Source organism: Chiloscyllium plagiosum, chromosome 1, assembly GCF_004010195.1.
Source record: "Chiloscyllium plagiosum isolate BGI_BamShark_2017 chromosome 1, ASM401019v2, whole genome shotgun sequence".
Taxonomy (NCBI): Eukaryota; Metazoa; Chordata; class Chondrichthyes; order Orectolobiformes; family Hemiscylliidae; genus Chiloscyllium; species Chiloscyllium plagiosum.
The window spans coordinates 23,340,812-23,363,481 of NC_057710.1; the positions used below are offsets into that span (position 1 = coordinate 23,340,812).

General features: G+C 43.8%; 1 gene segment (V, D, J or C); it reads left to right on the forward strand.

The window, feature by feature from the left end:
* The first annotated feature begins 1,340 nt into the window (after positions 1-1,340).
* Positions 1,341-22,670, forward strand: part of LOC122555287 — a 38,153-nt gene continuing 16,823 nt past the window's right edge. Inside the window, 6 exon segments of the V gene segment in view lie at positions 1,341-2,005; positions 9,333-9,483; positions 10,872-11,219; positions 11,938-12,045; positions 18,507-18,605; positions 18,976-19,012. Coding sequence covers positions 9,450-9,483; positions 10,872-11,219; positions 11,938-12,045; positions 18,507-18,605; positions 18,976-19,012 — 626 coding nt within the window.

Here is a 22,670-nt window from a genome sequence, read left to right on the forward strand (position 1 = left end):
CTGTAGCTATCTTTAACAATGTTATACTTTCCTCCAGTGCATTAACCTTCTCACTGCCCTCATCATTTGTAAAACATAATACAAAGTACTTAATCCATCCCATTACCTTAACTCTATTGTCCATGATTACATTCTCATCTCTGAGTTGTCCTACTCTGTCTTTAACCAGAATCTTGCATTGCTAATATGCCTTTGGAAGCATTCAGTATTTCGAATGCAGTAGTACTTTGTTAGCTTTTTAATTACATTCTCTTTAGCGTCTAACCTCAGTTTTGATTTGGAGATGCCGGTGTTGGACTGGGGTGTACAAAATCAAAAATCACACAACACCAGGTTATAGTCCAACGGTGTAATTGGAAGCACTAGCTTTTGGAATGTTGCTCCTTCATCAGGTGATATCACCTGATGAAGGAGCGATGCTCCGAAAGCTAGTGCTTCCAATTACACCTGTTGGACTATAACCTGGTGTTGTGTGATTTTTAACCTCAGTTTGTCCACGTCGAACCAGATTGCTTTATTCCTCATGGCTTTAGTTTGAACTGTAAGTTATCATAATTATCCCTGCTAAATTTACAAATAATGAAACGTGCAAAGACTTTGTGCCTAAGGATATATTTTGCTGAGAATTCAATTTCAGAAACAAAGAACAGAAATTCATTCTTCAGTGTGCCTGATCACTGTAAACACAAGCTGACTTCCTGACACTCTGCCATGCCTGTCTTCTCCACCATGCATTGGCATTGTCAAAGTGAAAGAGTTCTCCTGGAGTTGTGACCAATATTTTTCCAGTGTGTTTTTTTTTAACATAAGATGTGGCCATGTTGGCTGGCTAGTATTTATTGCCCATCCCTAGTTGCCTTTGAAAAGGTGGTGGCCTTCTTGAACCGCTGCAATCCATCTGCTGTGGGTTGAGCCACAATGCCCTGAGGGAGGGAATGCCAGGATTTTGGCCCAGCGACAGTGAAGGAACGGTGTGATATTTCCAAGTCAAGGTGATTTGGAGGGGAACTTGCAGGTGGTCTTCCAATGTACTTGCTACTGTTGCCCTCATTCTTGTAAACTCCTATAAATATAATCCCAACCGATTCAGTCTCCTTCAGTAAAATCTAGAGAGCTGGCCAAATGACTACTATGTAACCGCTGTTGATTGTTGTTAAAAACACCTGGTTCACTCATGTTCTTTCATGAAGGAAGTTTGCTGTCCTCACCCTGTTTGACCTACACGTGACTCCAGACTCCCAGCATTGGGGTTGACTCTTAACTGCCCTCTGGGCAATTAGGGATGGGCAATAAAATGCTGGCCTGGGAGGGAACTCTCACATCACCTGAATGATATCTTTTTAAGTGCACAATTAGCTGTCAGGTCTTAACTGTCCCGAGGTAATGAAAGGCGCTACATAAATGCAAGTTCTGTTTTTTCCCCCCCAAATCTTTAAAGAGTTCCCCGGTCACCTTCGATACTGTGAAGGCTTAAATGTTGTGACGGTCTGCCAGCCCACCAGTGGCTCTTTAACCCGCAGCGTTAAAGCCGGCCTGACTAACCGTTCTCGGTTCTAGAAAATATTTTTGTCGCTCGCTTCGAGGCGTTCACTTTTTACCCAAATTCCGAAGCTACCTCAAGAAGTTCCACCCACTTAGTGCTTTTTGTACCAGTTCGCCCACGCGGCTTGCAGCTCGGGAACAAGAAGCCGTTCAAAAACAACCGGAAAAGAAACCGTGAACAATTCCGATCAATTATACCGTGTATAAACCTTTCCATTGCCTGGAGCTTGACATGATCAGATGCTGTCAGAATTCGTAGTAACGCCTTTGGAGGTCATTTGTAATGGGAGTCTGGTATTAAAATGGAATGCTCTGCACAGTTAACTGATATCTAACCCTGACTGATTAAACTGCTCTCCCGGGAGTTAAAGAGCAAAGTGTTCCCGAGGCTTATTCCAAAAACAAAAAATGAATTGGAGAATTGAGACGAGAACGCGCGTATTCCTAGGCAAGGGCAGAATTGGTGAGTCGGTGAATTGTGTAAGTGCATGTAGCCTTTTTCCCGTCCCTTTCCCAAAAGGACTCCAGAGAGCAATACAAACTCCACTCCCTTACCCCGTGGAAAACCATCTCCCCGCACACTCAGCCCAGCAAGTGCAGGGTGACGGCACTCCGGGTTTGAAACAGTACAACGAATGAGAGCTGCTCTCCAGCTTTTCCACAATCATGGTCACGAAGCCTTGTGTTTGCCTCCTCCCCCTTCAATCACCGCCAGTCTGGTTGGTTCATCCTTGTTCAGAAATCGAACGGGTTCCTTAAAGGCTTTATTCTATCTCACTACAACAAAATGGCTTTGTGCAGGAGCTCTGGTGAAATGGCAAATCAGTATGCAGGGAAAGTATTGGAAAGATTTGAAAACCTGTATCAATCCCCATTTGTAGAGGCAAGGATTAATCCGGGACAATTAGCATGACTTTGTCAGGGGAGATTGTCAGACAGATTTGATTGAGTTTTGAAGGAGGTGATTGGATGGATAAATGCGAGGTATTGCATTTTGGTACAACAAATACGGTGGAACTTATACAATTAATGGTAGGGCCTTGGGAAGTGTTGTAGAATAGAGGAACCCAGGGGTTCAGGTACATAATTCTTTAAAGTTAGCGTCACATATAGACAGAATGGTTTAAAAAGGTGTTTGGCACACTTGAAACGTTGATTTTCCTGCTCCTCGGATGCTGCCTGACCTGCTGTGCTTTTCCAGCACCACTCTGATTTAAACACCTTGCCTTCATTGCTCAGTCCTATGAATATAGGAGTTAGGAAGTCATGTTGAGGTTGTACAGGACATTGGTGAGGCCTCTTCTGGAATACTGTGTCCATTTTTGGTTGTCCAGTTATAGGAAGGATATTATTAATCTAGAGAGGGTTCAGATGAGATTTCCCAGGATATTGCTAGGTATGGGAGGTTTGAGTTATAAAGAAAGGCTGGATAATCTGAGACTTTTTTCACTAGAATGTAGAAAGTTGAGAGGTGACTTTAAAGAAGTTAGTGGGTGGCACTAAATCTCTAGATTAATAATATCCTCACAGCGCCAGAGACCCGGGTTCAATTCCCGCCTCAGGTGACTGTGTGGAGTTTGCACGTTCTCCCCGTGTCTGTGTGGGTTTCCTCCGGGTGCTCTGGTTTCCTCCCACAGTCCAAAGATGTGCAGCTCAGGTGAATTGGCCATGCTAAATTGCCCGTAGTGTTAGGTAAGGTAAATGTAGGGATATGGGTGGGTTGCACTTCGGCAGGTCGGTGTGGACTTGTTGGGCTGAAGGGCCTGTTTCCACACTGTAGTGTAATCTAATCTAAATCATGAGGGGTATAGATAGGGTTAATAGTAGGTGTCTTTTTCCTCGGATGGGGGATTTCAAGACTGGGGGGCACATTTTTAAGGTGAGAGGACAGAGATTTTAAAAAAGACAAGGGGGCAATTTTTTTAACACAGAGGGTGGTTTGCATGTGGAATGAACTTCCTGAGGACGCGATGGAAGTGGGAACAATTACAATGTTTAAAAGATCCCCAACACTGACAGTATTCTGCTTTTATATGCACGCACTCTATGTTTAAAATAGTTATTTGGTGACCAGCTGGTTTAATTGTACTCACCTTAAAGGGCCAATGTGATGCTTAAGATAACTTGCATTTATAAACTTCTGTTAGAATTGTAGGTCTTGTTATGTAACATAAAACATAGTTTGTATTCCCTGGGCTGGATTTCTTCCTAAGCTAACATTTATTTTCAATAACAATAATGTATTTACAAAATACCTTGAAGGTAGCAGAGCATGGTAAGGTTCTTCATGGCAACATTATAAAACACATTGGACACTCAGCCACAGAGGAAGATATTAGGGCAAGTAGGTAAAAGCTTGGTCAAAAGGGTAGGATATTAATCAACGTAGTTAAAAAGAGGAAAGTGAGATAGAGAGGCATCAAGAACTTAGGGAGAGATTTCAAGATCTTAAGGCTTAGACCTTTAAGGTAGAGCCATTAATGCTGGAGCCATTCAAATTGGGAATTTGTAAACATCCCGAATTAAAAGACCTGAGGTATCTTGGAGGATTGTAGTGTTGGAGAGATTGCAGAGGTGGGTAAGAGCTCGACCATGGAGTGTTTTGAAGGCAAGGATGAGAATTTTAAAAAATGAGTCATTGCTTTAATGAGGGCGACATGGAACAGCAAACACAGCGGTATTAGCAGAACTGGCTGCAGTTTTGAAAAACCTCAATTTTATAGAGGGTAAAGTGTGAGCGGTGACCCAGGGGTATGTTGGAATAGTCAAGTCTGGAGGAGATTCATGCATGGATGATGGTTTCAGCAGCTGATGAGCTGAGGAAAGGACAGAGGTGGGTGAAGTCATGCAGGTGGAAATAAGCCATCTCCATGATGGTGCAGTTATATAATCAGAAGCTCATCACAGGTTCTGTGAGACAACGAAGTTGCAAGCAGTTTTGGATAAAGCCCATCAAAATTGAGGAAGGTTACCTTTTTGAATGAATTCAAATTCCTATGGGTTAAGAAAAGTGACTGCAAACAGAACCATGAGGTTGTAACTATAAGGAAATACTGGAGTTCTTTTCTCTAAAGACAAGAAGGCTAAGGTGTAATACAATAGAAATCCTTGAAATTATGAGGCAATTTGATAGGCAGACTTAGAGATCATGTTCTCCACTTGTACATAGTCAATAATAGGGATGGTGAGTCATCAGTAAGTTTCATGAGCATTTCAGGAATAATTTCCTGACCCAGGATATTGTTCGAACATGAATTTATTGCCATGTGGTGTAGCTGAGGCTAATGGCATTGATGATTTCAGGAGGAAACTAGAGAAATAGATGAGGGAGAAAAGAATGAAGGATATGGCTCACAAAAAAAGAAACTGCTGAAAAGGCTCAGCAAGTCTGGCAGCATCTGAGGAAGGGTCACTGAACCTGAAATGTCAGCTCTGATTTCTCTCCACAAACACTGCCAGAGCTGCCAGCAATTTCTGTTTCTGTTTCTGATTTCCAGCATCCATAGTTTTTTTTCAGTTTTGAGAAGGATATGGCTCTTCTGGTGTATTAACAACAGCATGAGGCAGTTGGCTGTAATGGCCAGTTTGTGTGCTGTAAGTTCTATGTAAGATCAAAAGCTCAACTGGGTGATTATACCACCAAGCTCTGCAATAGTGTACATTTAGGTCTTTATCTGTATTTAACTGGAACCGACAGGCATGAGAAAGCTGATCAGACACTTAGATAAATTGCTGTCTTTTTGGAGGCTTTATGTGGTTGCATTTTGTTTCCTCTAACATCTCTGCAAGAATTACTTGAAAATCTGGTCTTATAACAAAACACTTGATAGCTTCAATATTTAGTTTTCTTCTGTGAGATACGGGTGTCACTAGTAAGCCCAGCATTTGTTGCCCATCTGTAATTTCCTTTTGAGTGGCTTGCTGGGTCATTTCAAGGAACAGCTGGAAGTCAATCACATGGGAGTGACTTGGAGGCCACACCAGTTAATGATGGTAGATCTCCTTCACTAAAGGACCATTACTGAGACTGGCTATGTCATAGAATCGTAGAGTCATACAGCATGGAATCAGGCACCTTGGTCTAACTAGTCCATGCCAACCGTGTTCCAAATCTAAACTGGTCCTGCCTGACTGCTCCTGGCCTATGTGCCTCCAAACCTTCCCTATTCATGAACTTATCCAAATGTCTTTTAAATGTTGTTACTGTACCTGCATCTACCATTTTCTCTTGTAGTTCATTCCACACATGAACCACTTTCTGTGTAAAACAAAAGCTCCTCGTGTCCTTTTTTATATCTTTCTCCTCACACTAAAAACATGCCCCCTACTTTTGAACTCACCCACCTTAGGGAAAAGACATTTGCACTTCACCTTATTGCTTTATTGATGCCCCTTATGATTGTATAAACTTCTATATTGTCACCCCTCAACCTCCTAATGTCCAGTGAAAGAAGTCCCAGCCTATCCAGCCTATTTTTATGACTCAAACCCTCCATACCCAGTAACACCCTGGTAAATTTTCTCTGAAGCCTCTCTAGTTTAATAATATCCTTCTTGGTGACCAGAACTGCACACAGTACTCCAGAAGAGGTCTCGCCAATGTTCTGTACAACCTCAACATGACATCCCAACTCCTATACTCAAAGATCTGAGCAATCAAGGCAAATGTGTGAAACACCTTCTTAACCACCCTGTCCACTTGTGTCACAAATTTCAAAAAATTATGTACCTGAACCCTTAGGTCTTTCTGTTCCACAACACCACGCCTACCATTAATTGTATAAGTCCTACCCTTGTTTGTCTTACCTTTTTTCACTGGAGCATAGGAGAGTGAGGGGTGACCTTATAGAAGTTTATAAAATCATAAGGGTATAGATAGAGCTAATGGTATGTGTCTTTCCCTAAGGTGAGGGATTTCAAGACCAGGAGGCACAATTTTAAAATGAGAGGAGAGAGATTTTAAAAAAGACTAAGAGACATTTATTTTTGCACAGAGGGTGGTTCGTGTATGGAATCAACTGAGGAAGTGGCGGATTTGGAAATTTGGCTCAGTACCCGAATAGGAAAGGTTTGCAGGGATATGGGCCAGGAGCAGGGACTAGTTTAGTTTGGGATTATGTTCAGCATGGACTGGTTGGACTGTAGGGTCTGCTTCTGTGGCTGTATCACTCTGTGACTCTATTAGCCACCTCCAGTCCACCAACACCTGGCCTGTGGTTATAGTTAATACAAATATTTCTGCTAGGGGCCCTGTAATTTCTACCTAACCCACCACAAAGTCTTGGGATACACTTGATCAGGTCTCGGAGGTTTATCTACCTTTATGTTTTCTCAGACCTCCAACATTTCTTCTTCTGTAATGTGAACAATCTTTGTTTCCTTGAGCTCTCTAGCCTCCATTTCTTTCTCCGCAGTAAAAAACTGATGCAAAATATTCATTTAATATCTCTCCTATCTCTTGAGGTTCAACACAAAGACAACCTTGTTGATCTTTAAGGATTGCTTTTTTGCCCTTAATCTCTTTGGATTATCCTTAATTTTATCTGACAAGTCTACCTCATATCCCCCTTTTGCCTTCCTGATTTCCCTCTGTGGAATGCCTCTACACTCGTTTATTGTCTTCAAGGGATTCATTTGATCCCAGTTGTTTATATCTAAGATATAATTCTTTTTTAATCTTGACTAGAACCTCAATATCTTTATTCATTGTTCCCTAATCTTACCAGCCTTACCTCTAACAGGAACATAATGCCTCTGAACTCTTCTTATCACATTTTTCAAAGTCTCACACCTGCCAATAGTCTACTCCAATCAATTTTTGAAAATTCTTATATTCCAGATTTATTAATCAGATTTACACCAGGGATTTCAATCTGTTTCCACCTCTTGATTACTACTTCTGTGCCATCACCCCCACCACCTCCCCTGTGGAGAGTAACAAGTGTTGAAGATAATCTTTATACTAGTTGAAGTTTAATGTATTTATTTACATTACAATAATTGTAAGTTGCAGAAGAATGGCAACTGAGCTTTCTCCGCGTGTTTCGCTTCGTCACCGACTGAAGAACATGCGTGGGGAGCAAATGGACCCTCTCCAGAGGCGGGGAGACCATTTATCACTGGAATTAGTTCGCCAATTAAATCCAGGGGCGAGTGGAATACATACAGACAGAATGGTATATAAAATGACAAATATTGGCGCAACATGATTAATAGTAATTGCAATCAGTTTATGAAGATCACAAAGACAACCCGCGATATACAAATGGGACTTGTTACTTTGGGAACATGGTCGGCGTGGACGAGTTGGACCGAAGGGTCTGTTACCATGCTGTATGACTCGATGGCTCAATGTATCAGGAAAATCGTAGAATGGTATGGTCTGTTTCAGTGAGGCAGTGAGTGAATTTATGAGAAAAATGGTAGTGTAATGCAGTATTTCTTACTGTTCCAGGTATAAAATGAGCATGTCCCAGCAAACACTTGGGATGATGGTTTTTATCTGTTGCAATCCTTGTGGAAAACATTCTCAAATGAAGTAGTTAAGGCAGAGTGTTTGTCCCGTGAAGATATTTTATCTGACACACAATGAGGTGCCATGTGGAACTTAATAGGTTCATCTACCAGAGCTTAGTAAATACGGTTGGAGAAAGTGAGGACTGCAGATGCTGGAGATCAGAGTCGAGAGTGTGGTGCTGGAAAAGCACAGCAGGTCAGCAGCATTGAGGAGTTGGAGGATTGATATTTCGGGCATAAGCCCTTCATCAGGAATTTTATGTTGAAGAACTTATGCCCGAAATGTCGATCCTCCTGCTTCTGGGATGCTGCCTGACCAGCTGGGCTTTTCCAGCACCACACTCTTCGATTTAGTAAATACGGTGCCAAAATTAGCGATTAACTAAATGTATTGTAGAAAGTCAAATTCATCAGGTATCCTGGAATTAATCAAGAAAGATGGGAAGGGACGGTTAAATGTATCAGATACATGGCTTCCACGGGCAGTGGGCAACCTCACTTACCCCGGGGTCCACTGCCACCTCGGAGGGCAGCTTGCAAACCGTTCACCTAAAGTGGCGTCCGAAATATTCATCCAACCCGAACATCCAAGAATCTCAAGAGCGGTCATTGTTGGCCCAGCCGGCGACGTTAACATCCCTAAAATTAATAATTCCTAGGCGAATCCTTGGAGATGAATGCATATTATTCTCTGGAGAATTGGGCAGTTCGCTCTCCTGATCATGTCTGAATATAGTAGACCTTACCTACTACACACAAAAAAAAGCACAGTCGAATACACAAACTCTGAGTTGGGGATGCAGTTCGTTTAGCTGAACACTCAGCTGGCCTATCTGCAGCAGAATGCATTTTTTCACAATACCCGAACGAATACCTGATTCCTATCCAGAATGCACTATCGAGTTAGACTTTGGGCTGCTAGTCTCTGCCTGGAATGTTATTTTCGTTTTGTTCGTCTCACTGGGAGCTCCTTAGCTTTGAGTTTTATAATCGCTGTGCTTTCAGACTAGTGCGAGTTGAAGATTCTGCTAAACCCCCCGCTATGTTTATATAATTCAACCCAATCGTTTGAAAGATATTTAATCTTTTTCACTCAAAGTACAGAATCTGCAATTCGGGGTCTCCCTTTCGTGATTTTCAATGCTGTATGATTCTATGACTCAATATATCAGGACAATATATCAGGGTCTCCCTTTCGCGATTGTTCTTTTGAAGTTTATGAGACTCAAATGCTTGTTTTTCTTTTCAAAAAACCTCCCAAAACATCTATTCAGGACACTGAACGGCCCCCGCCAGTCCAAATGTGACTTCTGTCAGAATTTGGGATTTAAATTAAGTTAAAGTTGGGATTTAAGAACAGAAAACGGCGGAAACACCGAGCAGATGGAGAGATGCTGCTGAACATTCCCTTTGCTAAGATTTCAGGTTTGTGACACTCAATGGGATTTTTACACTGGCCTGGGACTTCCGTTTGTTATTCCGTTCATGGACAACAAGAGATGGGTTTATCAGTGATTTGTAGTGAGCTGGAAGCGTCTATGGAAACAGAGTCCAGAATCTAGTCATCCCTCTCACATTCCGTAATGTCCCTTAAAACCAAACATGCCTTTGGAAACACGCTGGAGGGCTAACGTTAGAATACTGATCAGACGGAGGCTGAGGGGCGCCCTTATAGAGGTTTATAAAATCATAAAGGGCATGGATAAGATAAATAGGCAAAGTTTCTTCCCTGGGGATGGACAAGTCCAGAATTATAGGGCATAGTTTTAGGGTGAGAGGGGTAAGATATAAAAGGGACCTAAGATGCAACTTTTTCACGCGTGTATGGAATGAGCTGCCAGAGGAAGTGGTGGTGGCTGGTACAATTGCAGCATTTAAAAGGCATCTGAATGGCTATATGAATAGGAAGGGGGGGGACTATGGGCCAGGTGCTGGCAAATAGCTCTAGATTAGGTTGGGATATCTGGTTGGCATGGACGAGTTGGACCGAAGGGTCTGCTTCCATGCTGTACATCTCTATGACTCTATGGCTCCTGCCCTCGGGGTGGTTTGGTAGGAGCTCGGCTCATCTCTGCATTTAATGGGTGTGCCAATAACGTGACTCTGAGCTTGTAGCTGAGTGGCGCCTCGGATCACAGGGAGGTCTCTGGGTTCTCTCTGTGTCCTCAGCACAACCCCGGTGGCCCCGCCATCAGTAAATGGTGGCTTCTCTCCCCCGGGCAAAATGCACCTTCTTGGCTACATCTGGATGCTGAGCTGTTGGATGAAAAGTAAGTACATTTCCAGCTGAAAGTTTCACTGCGTGAAAATGCTGGCATTCCTGTCGTTTATGTTTGGGCGAGTTTTGAATAGGAGACTTGTTTAAAGAGCTTTGTTTAAAGAAATCCACAGTCATACTGCAGAGGGGGGGGGGGGGGGCGTTCGGCCGCTTCTATCAGTGCCTGACCTTTGAAAGAGAGACGCAATTGGTGCCACTCTCCCTTGTAACTGATTTCTTAGGAGGAATTGATCCCATTTCCAGAGAATTGGAGACTGATTGCAGAGCAGGAGGCGGCAATTCGGCCCATCGCTGGCTGTCCACACGGGCAGCTCACTTCTTCCCAATCCTCCCACTCAGACAAGGAACCAATTCTCTTTTGGATTGAGTCAGCCTCTCGGGGGCAGAAAGTCAGAGGCCCGACCACGTATAAAATCCTAACGAATCCGCATCCTCTAAAGGCTGGAAGAGAATAGGGAATGTTGAAACAATGCAGTCGAATCTCGCTAGGGAGGGGAGGGATAACAGGAAAATAACGCCGTGTCTGTCCGTGCAGGTGCCCAGGCGGAGACAATCCTCCAGCAGACTCCGAGAGAAATACTGGCGGCCAAAGGCGAGAATGTCGAACTCACCTGTAATCTGAAGAGGGGCACACTCGATGAGGTCTTCTGGTACAAGCTAGAGGGAAACTCCCAGGCCCATTTTCTGAAGTCCGCCACTGTCCTGAACAGACAGGCCTCAGGAGAGGGAATAACCGGGCGGTTCATTTTAACCAGAGATGCCTTTCGACTGTCGTTCAGTTTAACCATAAAAGACATACAACTGTCAGACAACGGCACCTACTACTGCCTGATGCTCAGCTCCTACTTTGTGTCTTTGGGAGGTGGAAGTGTGGTCACAGTAGGTAAGAAGCTTTCCAATTTCAATACCCCCTACCGTAACAAATAATCAAAATAAGCATCGACTTTAAGAAACAAAATAAGGAATTGCTGTTTGCTGAACGACTGAGACAAGAACAGGAAGTTTTGGAGAAGCTCTATAGGTCTGGCAGCAGTTATGGAGAGAGAACACATAGTTAACGTTTCGGGGTGAGTGACCCTTCTTTAGAACTGGGCTCTCTCTCCAAGCTGCTGTCAGACCTGCTGAGTTTCTCCAGCAATTTCAGACCTCTCCAGTGTTTTATTGAAGGGAGACTGACCGTCCCTTCTGATTATGTCGGGGTTTATGTTTGACTCCCACCTAAAGTTCTGGCTGGTGTGGGTCCCGCTGGTTGGACTGGGGATTATTAGTGACATGAATCGCCACAGCTGTCAAGTCTAACAAAGTTTTTAAAAAAATCACACAACACCAGGTTATTGTCCAACAGGTTTATTTGGAAGCACTAGCTTTCGAAGCGCTGCTCCTTCATCAGGTAGCTAGTGCTTCCAAATAAACCTGTTGGACTATAACCTGGTGTTGTGTGATTTTTAACTTTGTACAGCCCAGTCCAACACCTGCTCCTTCACATCAAGCCTAACAAAGTCAGGCTTTGGTTTGTGATAAATAGTTGCTGTCGGTCATTCTGTGAGTTGACAGATGGCCCGTGGATATACCGTAGACCATTAAAACGTTGCTTGTTTCAGTTCCAGAACGAAAGATAGTAACTTCTCCGCCTCCGACTACTAAACGCCACAGAATCCATCACTTCAACTACCCCAAGGTGCGAAACAAGAAGCAAACGTGGAATCATGGTAAGATCAATGCGTTCACTGTGTCTGAGACAGACAGACTAGCGCTGTTCAGTCAATCTGACTGATAAATACAGCTAGTTACAGTCCAATATCTCAACAGTACACGCACATTGATGGAAAACAGAAACTCAGCAGGTCTGGCAGAGAGAAAACACAGAGTTAACGTTTCGGGTCCAGTCCAAAGAAGGACCCGAAACGTCAACTCTACTTTCTCTCCAGACCTAGGCAAAAGTGGGTACTGCAGATGCTGGAAAACCAGAGTTTAGATTACAGTGTTGCTGGAAAAGCGCAGCAGGTCAGGCAGCATCCGAGGAGCAGGAAAATCAACGTTTCGGGCAAAAGCTCTCCATTCCTGATGAAGGGCGTTTGCCCGAAACGTCGATTTTCCTTTCTCTCCAGACCTGCTGAGTTTCTCCAGCAATTTCTGATTTCCCGCAGTTCTTTGCTTTATTTAGAGCTTGCCTTCCAATGTGCTGATTCGTTATCAGCACAACATTGACAGGGGAATCATCACAGCATTTTCCTCAAGCACTGTCTAGCTGAAGCCAACTTCATATCTTTGTTTTTTTTTAACTTCAAAAGTCCTCGATCTGAAATGTTTCCCACTGATGCTGAATGTTTCCCGCGCTTCCCCTAATTTGTAAACGTTATTTTCCTTTTTGTTATGGAGACGATCCGTTTGGGATATTTGGTAATTCAGTTTAGGCCCCAAATAGCATCTGGATGTTTTTTCGAACCAGGAAAGAAAATACCGTCAGAAACCTGCCCGCGTTATCTAGCTTTGGCGTAGAGCTGAGTAAATTCTGAAGTACTGGGAGGTGTATGTATAAATGGGAAACACTCTCAGTTGAACACGTACTAGGGGGAAATACTATCTGTAGGAGATGGTGGGAGGGCGTCCTGTGTTTTTAACCTTTACTGGAAATCCTTTCATGGTATTTTCTACATTCCCCTTCTCGCAGTCCCTTCATTTATTTATGGCCTATTATATGGCAGCGCCATTTATGACCGTCCAGGACACATAACAACATAAGCACCAGGAGCAGGAGTAGGCCATCCGGCCCATCGAGCCTGCACCGCCATTCAATAAGATCATGGTCGGTCTTTTACTGGACTCAACTCCACTTACCCCTCTGTTCATCATAACCCTTAATTCTTTTACTGTTCAAAAATCTTATGTCTTGGCCTTAAAGGCATTTAACGAGGTAGCCTCAATTGGGCAGGGAATTCCACAGATTGACAGCTCTCTGAGTGAAGAAGTTCCTCAACTCAGTCCTAAATCTGCTCCCCATTATTCTGAGGCTGTGCCCCTTGGTTCTAGTTTCACCCGCCAGTGGAAACAACCTCCCTATTCCCTTCAGAATTTGATATGTTTCTATAAGATTGTGGTCCTTCTTCTAAATGCTAATGAGTGAAGTCCCATTTTACTGAACCTCTCCTCTTAACTCCAGAGTCAACCTAGTGACCCTCTTCTTGCACCCCCTCCAGTTCCTCCTTTCTCGAGTAAGCAGACTCTGGAATCTCCTCTCTCAGCCTCTCTACTGCCCTACAACACTCGGGCCTCAATTCTCAACGCATTTTAGGCCCCAGCCCTATTATCTCTCAATGTGGCTGGGCGCCATTGACAACGCCTTGGCAGTTGTTGCGTGCTGCTACATAAATGCACTGTTATTTGTCCTCCTATAGTGGGGGGGGGGGAAGGTGAATGTGGAGGTTTACAAACATGAAATAGCTTTGGTTTTGAAATGCCAGTATGAGCATTTTTATCTTGTTCCCTGCGAATGTTGGTGAATGGATTTGTGAGGAAGCTGGCCTGTCCCAAATACCGGGGTCAGGCCGCTCCGAGTCTTTTCCATTAAAACCATTGGACGGGGTCAGACTGCAGGAAAATGTCACCCTGAAGTGTAAGGCTGCCGTGCATTTCCAATTGAGTTTGCAGCGCACAAGGAGACGCCTCCTGAGCAGGGTTTTATGTTGCTTTTCTTTTACTTAAAGCAAGGCAAAACTACTTTATTAATTCCCGTAGCCCCGCTTTCCCGTTTAACGTACAATTGCCTGTCTGAAAAGGGTGCATGAATACTGACAGTCCTCACTGGTTAACTGCAGAACTCCCTTGTGCTTGCCAATTTTACCAAAAACAAATCCTAAAGAACTGAGGATGTTGGAAATCAGAACCAAACACAGAAATTGCTGGAAAAACTCGGCAGCTCTGGCAGCATCGCTGGAGCGAAAACAGTTACCGTTTCGGGTCCGGTGGAGAAGGGGGGTAGATCCCAGCCTCGGGGGACTGTGTGGAGTTTGCACATTCTCCCCATGTCTGCATGAGTTTCCTCCCACAGTCCAAAGATGTGCAGGTCAGGTGAATTGGCCATGCTAAATTGCTCATAGTGTCCAGGGATGTGTAGGTTAGGTGCATTAATTAGGGGATATGTAGGGTATTAGGTTAGGGGAATGGGTCTGGGTGAGATACTCTTCGGAGGGTAGGTGTGGACGTGTTGGGCTGAAGGCCCTGTTTCCACGCTGTAGGGATTCTATAATTCTATAAATGCTGCCGAGTTTTTCCAGTAATTTTTGGATTTTCGTTTGAATAGAAGAGTGTTCATTTCAGAAGACATCTTTACAAAACGGGGGCTGGCTTGGTTTTAATGGATGTGTTGGCAGAATAAATGAGGGCAATGTTGGCCCGACACGAGCTGTGGGTGGTGATGGGGAGAAGGGGGTGATTAATATTGAAGGAGCTGGGATTCTTAACTTCTCTCCACTCGCTTGGAATAAAATCATGGTGTTGTCAATTTCTGAATTCTTACACGTGCCGTCAGTTGGGCCTTTAGTCTGAACTACTGCCCCGAGGAATTAAATGAGAGACAAGTTATTTATTTATTGCCGGGATAAATCTAAACCGTCATCTGCCGCAGATTGGAGAGATACCCAGCAAATTAGACAGTGGATAATCCCACCGAATTCTATGGTTATTTCAGATTTCGGCCAATCTTGCGATGTAATCCATAAATCAGTGGTTGTAATTAATAGAAATCTTCCTGATACACACGCAGTGACTACACAGCAGCATCACTCCGATTAGGAACAGTTGCCTTGGTCGAGTGAAAGTCCCAGTGCTGAATTTGTACAAGTATATGGTCATTTGTTTCGTGTTTTGTTTTCTGGGACCTTGATGGACCTTCCCAGCAATGCATCAGTGACCTTCCTGTCATTTATATAAGTGGGTTGGATGTGAATATAGGAAGAATGGTTGGTAAGTTTGCAGATGACACCAAAATTGAAGGTGTTGTGGACAGCGAAGAAGGTCATCTTAGTACCATGGACCTTGATCAGATGGGCCAATGGGCCCCTGAGTGGCAGATGGAGTTTGATTCAGATAAATGTGAAGTGTTGCATTTTGGAAAGGCAAATCAGGGCAGGACTTATACACTTAATGGGTAATATTGCCAGAGAAAGAGACCTTGGAGTACAGATTCATAATTCCTTGGATGTGGAGTCACAGTCGAAATGTGTGGCTCTGGAAAAGCACAACAGGTCAGGCAGCATGCTAGGAGCAGGAGAATCCACGTTTAGGGCATAAAGCCTTCATCAGGAATGTAGAGGGGGCTGAGAGATAAATAGGGGGTGGGGGTGGGGCTGGAGCTGGAGCTGGAGGGAGGTGCAAAATTGGAGGGTTGGATTTGGGATGAGGTTGGGGGAGAGGAGACTTGGAAACTGATGAAATAAATGTTGATGCTGTGTGGTTGTAGGGTCCCAAGATGGAAGATGAAGCGTTCTTCCTCCAGGTGTCAGGTGGCTGGGATTTGATGGTGGAGGAGGCCCAGGACTTGCATGTCCTTGGTGGAGTTGGAAGGGGAGTTTAGATTCTCTACAGTGTGGAAACAGGCCCTTTGGCCCAACAAGTCCACACTGACCCTCCGAAGAGTAACCCACCCAGACCCGTTTCCCTCTGACTAATGCACCTAACACTACGGGCAATTTAGCATGGCCAATTCACCTGACCTGCACATCTTTGGACTGTGGGAGGAAACCGGAGCACCCAGAGGAAACCCACGCAGACACGGGGAGAATATGCAAGCTCCACACAGACAGTCACCCGAGGCTGGAATCGAACCTGGAACCCTGGCACTGTGAGGCAGCAGTGCTAACCACTGAGCCACCGTGCCGCCCAAAGTTGAACTGGTTAGACACAGGGCAGTGGGGTTGTTTGGTGCATATGTCCCAGAGATGTTCCCTGAAATGCTTCACGAGTTGGCGTTCTGTCTCCGTTGTAGAGGAGACCACATCAAGAGCAACAGACGCAGTAGATGAGGTAGATGGATGTGCAGGAAAATCTCTGCTGGATGTGAAAATATCCTTTGGGGCCTTGGACAGAGTGGAGAGGGGGAGGCATGGAGTCACAGGTAGACAGGATAGTGAAGAAGGCTTTTGGTATGCCTGCCTTTATTGGTCAGTGCATTGAGTATCAGAGTTATGTCCTGTTGTGGCTGTACAGGACATTGGTTGCACCACTTTTGGAATACTGCATTTGGTTCTAGTACAGGGAAGATGTTGTGAAACTTGAAAGTGTTCAGAAAAGATTTACAAGGATGTTGCCAAGGTTGAGGGAGAGGCTGAATAGGCTGGGGCTATTTTCCCTGAAGCCTCGGAGGCTGAGAGGCGACCTTATACAAGTTTATAAAATCATGAAGAGCATGGATAGGGTAAATTGACAAGGTTTTTTCCCTTACCAGTGAGTCCAAAACTAGAGGGTATTGTTTAAGGTGAGAGGGGAAAGATTTTAAAGGAATCTATGGGGCAGTATTTTCAAGCAGAGGCTGGTGCATGTATAGAATGAGTTGCCAGAGGAAGTGGAGGAGGCTGGTACAATTACAACATTTAAAAGGCATTTGGATGGGTGTATGAATAGAAAGGGTTTAGAGGAGTATGGGCCAAATGCTTTCAAATGGGACTCGATTAATTTAGGATATCTGGTTGGCATGGACAAATTGGACAGAAGGGTCTATTTCTGTGCTGTGCAGCTCTATGACTCTATGACCACACTTTTAACACACTTCTTTGAATAAAATATCCATCATAGGATGTATGTATCACTAGATAGGGCAGCATCTATTGCCTATCTGCAATTGTCCAGAGGGCAGTTAAGAGTCAACCACATTGCTGTAGGTTTAGAGTCACATATTGGCCAGACCAGATAACAATAGCAGATTTCCTTCCATAAAGGAATTTAGTGAACCAGTTTTTTAAACGTACATAAGAACAATTAACAGTGGTTACATTGTCGATAGCAGGCTGGCTTTTCATTCCAGATTTTATTGAAGTCAAATTTCACCATCTTAACAGGGTCGGAATCAGACTCATGTCCCCAGAACATTAACCTGAATGACCAGCCCAGTGACATGAATATTTCTTCCTTCATTGCCTGTAAAACAAACTTAGAGAGTGTCTGCAGCAATAAGTTCCTGACAGTCAAGGGGACCACATGTGTCAACAAATCTGTGAACAGATAAACAGGTAGAATCCTTTAGACCAAGAGGCAGGTGCCTGATCTGAGCAGAGGGGAAGGGTTGGGAGGGTTCAAGTTTTGATTTAACTAATTGAATTAGAGGCTCGAGCTCTGTCTAGCAAGAGAGTCAGAAGTTACAGGACACCCAGTTATAATCCAACAGATTTATTTGAAATCACAAGCTTTTGGAGCTCTGCTCCTTCATCAGGAGATTCAACAGTGGAAATTTATGTGGAGTCTGAAAAACGACAATAATATTAATCACGAGTGAGGGGCATTATATCTGCAATTAGCCTTAGTCTTTCTCATGCTCTCATTTTCCTCTATTCCTAAAGGTTTATAAAATCTAGCATATTTTGTATTTTTCTAAGTAACATGAACCTAAATGGAGTCATAGAGATGTACAGCAACTTTTCCATGAGGTCGAGTAGCGGTCATCAGGAACAGACACATTTTCAGGCTCTCCTCGTCTTGGTCTGAAAACAACAAATTCTGGAGATCACAGCGGGTCTTACAGCATCCATTGAGATAGAGCAAGCTAACATTTCAAGTTTAGATGACTCATCATCGGAGTTCATCTAGACTGAAACATTAGCTTGCTTTCTCTCCACGGGTGCTTCTGATCCACTGTGATCTCCAGCTTTCGTTGTTTTCAATACAGATTCCAACGTCTGCATTAATTTGCTCTCGCTTTGGTTTGACCCTGGATGGTTTCAAGGTCTGGAAGATGACAGAGCCATTACGGAAAGGAGTGCAAATAGGAACTGACATCCAGGCTGACAGCTCACTGACAATAATCTGAATCGAAAGTCAATGACTTTCTCACCGGGAGTTCAAAGATTCCCAAACCATGGGATTGCCTTGTGGTGTTGCGTGGACAATGTGTCAGTTTTGCTCAAGAGTGCTTTGTCTTGTGCTGTACCGAGTAAGGGATTTGCTGCTGTTTGCTTTGCAGGGTACGTGTGTAGCTGGAGTATCTGGGGCTCTCTGACTGCCTGCAACCTCCTGCTCCTGTCCTCCATTGCCTTTGTTGTCATCAAACACAAGATCCAGAGTAAGCGCCAAAAGCTGTCTCGTGTGTCTGCGTGTGTGTAATTGTGCGTGTGTGTCTGTGAATGTGTGTGTGACTGTCTGAGTGTGTGTCTGAGTGTGATTGTCTGTGAGTGTGTATGTCTGTGAATGTGTGTGATTGAGTGTGTCTGCGAATGTGTGATTGTGTGTGTCTGAGTGTGATTGTCTGAGTGTGTCTGTAGTGCGTGTCTGAGTGTGTGTCTGTGAGTATGTGTGTAAGACTGCCTGTGAGTGTGTGTGTGATTGTCTCTGTGAGTGTATGTATTAACCTCGTCATTGCTACATTGCACTCACCTGTGGAGTATTTAGTTATTTATTTAATTGGGCGGCCTCTCTTTCTCTTCCATTTCTAGAATCCCGGAGGCGATGTCCCCACCAGTTTCGGAAAAGGTAAAGACAATCCTTTCTTTTTGTCACCGCTTACCAGGGAGGCTCAGAGAGTGGGCCATAGCGGATTGCCCTGATTAAGTGTAAACATGCACGTTGCTTCGCTTCACTGATACTGTATTTGTTAGCGAAAGCTCCCTTTAACCGAGCGGCAACACGTTGAGTCAGGTTTGGTCCTGTTTGGTCTCGGTTTGTGCGAATACCCGCTCATCGCTGTTTCAAACCCGATTGCACATTGATTTTAATTAGACAAGATGAGAACCTCTGAGCACCTTAAAATAAGCGGAGACGCCGCTTCTGCACAGTCAGACAGGGTCAGCTCAGGAGCTGTTTTATTCTAATGCAGAGACTGATTCCAAGTTCTAACTCCACTCTGTGTTGGAGGTTGTTCACGTCTAGTCTGAACGGTTTCGGCCTGTTAGAAATTTAACATCAAGGTCATTATGTTTAAAGAAAAAAACAACAAAGGAGAGCGGATGCTGGAAATCAGAAGCGAAAACAGAAATTATTGGAAAAAGAGGCGGCATGGTGGATCAGTGGTTAGCACCACAGTGCCAGGAACCCGGGTTCGATTCCCAGCTCGAGTGACCGTCTATGTGGGGTTTGTGCGGCTTCCCTCCGGGTGCTCCGATTTCCTCCCACAGTAGACCAAGATGTGCAGGTTGGGTGAATTGGCCGTGCTAAATTGCCCGCAGTGTTAGGTGCATTAGTCAGGGGTAAATATACGATAGGGGAATGGGTCTGGGTGGGTTACGCTTCAAAGGGTTGGTGTGGACTTGTTGGGCCGAAGGGCCTGATTCTACACTGTAGGGAATCTAATCATCAAATCTTTTGAGGTCTGGCAGCATCTGTGGAGATAAATCAGAATTAACGTTTCAGGTCCAATAACCCTTCTTCGGAATTCAGTTTTTACAGCAATTTCTAATTATTGAGTCATGAACATGTACAGCACCGACAGACCATTTGGACCAACTCGTCCATGTGTACCAGATATCCTGAATTAATCGAGACCCATTTGCAAGCATTTGACCTATATCCTTCCTATTCATTATAACCATCCAGGTGCCTGTTAAATGTTATAATTGTACTAGCCTCCACCACTTCCTCTGACAGCTCATTCCATACATGCGCCACTCTCTGTGTGAAAAAGTTGCCCCATAGATTCCTTTTGCATTTTTCTCCTCTCACCCTAAACCAATGTACTCTAGTTTTGGACTCCTCTATCCTAGGGAATAGACCATGGCCATTTATCCTATCCATGCTCCTCATGATTAAAAACATGCATGTGGTTGTTTAGAAAGAAGAGCACTTGTCTGTCAGGTTGAGGGATAAAGATTTAACCAGGAGACTGGGGAGAGACCCCTTGGAATCCCAAAAACTGCAGGAGAGATGCCCTGCTCTCGGCACATAGTGCAAGGTGTCATTTCAGTACTGAGGGAGCTAACCATGACTTTTAGTTTTACTATGATCCGGTGGATCCCAGTGCACAAATTACACATGTATTTGTACCTTTAATGCTCTGAGTGTCAGCCAATGTGGTACTTTTAAGGTTAGTCATTTTTGTAATGGGGTGGGTCAGCTGATCTGCCCACACAGCATGCTCCACTTGAGGCCAGATCATTATTTTGGATGTTGGTGACGTTGGGAGAGGGATTATTTTAGGCCTGATCAGTGTGGAATTATATGAAATTTAGTTTTGGATGGGGAATGGTGAGCTAATTAAATTTGCTCACAAGAACAGAAAAACAGAATATTTTGAAAGGGAGTGAAATTTGTTAATGTTGATGTTTGGAGAGACTTGGTCATGCTAACTCAGGGAATGCAGTAAAACCCAGGTGCAGAAACAATTAGGAAGGTCCATGGCATGTAAGCCTTTTTCCCAGTTGGGGTACAGGAATGAAGAATCTTGTTAGATTTGTTCAGGGCTTTTGTGTGACCATGGCTACAATATTGAAGAACACTTAATGGGGGTAAAATTGGTTAGTATAATCCCACATCACCTCTTCTTGAGAACAGCTAACAAATGAAGGATAATTCAGACAACTAACTGGTCAGGGGCAGGCTTTCCACAGGATCAAGGAGCATAGGGGCGGAAATGCTGAAAGCTTCAGCCATTCAAGACAAGCTGAAGTTGGTCTAGATAGGGGATCCAAATGAGGCCTTGGTCCACCGAGGAAGGTCTATACGATGACTTCGGATTTTGGGCTAGGGAGTGAGATTTGGCAGCAAGGCAGGACCCATGTTCTCCCACCAGTGAAGCTAGTTATTGGAACCAAGTGCCTTCAAATGAGCAATCAGACAACCCCCTCCTTCACAACCTCCCCCACAACAATCCATCCTGGAAGCCTGCAACCAATATGCCAGCATTTATGTTTCAAACCTCCCACACATGGTGAGGCTGCTACATTGAGTGGATGGAAACCGTTAGTGATGGAATGAACCCTTTCAGTGAGCATTAATCGGCTAGTTCAAGGCTTCAACTGGCAACAAGATGGAAGGGCTGTCCACAAGCCTTCCCTCCACAGACATAATTGTGGCAGTGCTGGAAAGGCATCTCCATCCACTGCCCTCCTAATTTGTTAAATGCATTCTTGCTCCCAAATGCAGTCTGCAGAGGGGGTCATTAATTCTGCCCACTGTGTGGAGGTTTGATCTCCCTTTTTAAGGAAGAATGTACTTCGTTTGGAGGCAGTGCACTGAAGGTTTGTTACATTGCTCCTTGGGATGAGAGCACTGTCCTCTGATGAGAAGCTGAGTAAATGGGGCCAATATTCTCTGGAGTTCAGAAGAATGAAAGGTGATCTCATTGAGACATTCTTGATTCTGATGGTGTGTGACAGGATTGACATTAAGAGGCTTTATCTGCTAACTGAGGAACCTAAAAAGACAGTCTCAGGCTACAGCAACAATCATCATGAGACCAGGAGAAATGTCTTCACTACAGGGTTGTGAATCTTTGGAAATATCTGTACTGAGGATGTTCCAGTGTTGAACATATTTAAGAGTATTGCACTCTCCAGGAATCGAGGGATATAGGGAGGGGTACTGGAAATTGACCAAATTCCAGGGTGTGCCACAATCATATGAAATAACAGAGCAAGCTTCTCGGGCTGTTCGGTCTATTCTTACTTCTAGTTCCCATGTTCAGATGTTCTCCTTCAACAATTAATTTTGTTAAAGCAAGAGCTAATATCTTAGTTGTGAGGAATAGTGAATGTTATTTTTGTAAGTGTTATTTCTGTCAGAAAAAAGTATGAATCTTGTCTATTAGTAGATTTCAACATGCCTGCTGTCTATAAAAAAAAATTCCAGGCTAGTATTCTCTTCTATTCTTTCATATTACACTCTGAGCCCTGTGTTTATTCATTTGAATCAAATTGTAAGGAGCAAATTGTTCATATGGTGGAGTTTGATAGCAATAATAAAATCCTAACCATTATTGTTATCACTAGAAACTAAATTAAATACAATAAAATCTGCACTAGTACCGTAGCTGATGTAAAAATGCAATCTTTTGTTGACTTTTACAGATTTGGTTTACATTATCTCAGCTCAATATCTATTACAGTATTTGCCAGAAGTTGTCAAATTATTTTACAACAAAATTGATTATGAATTTACTGATCCCTTTTTATAATATTATCATCTTGAAATTATAACT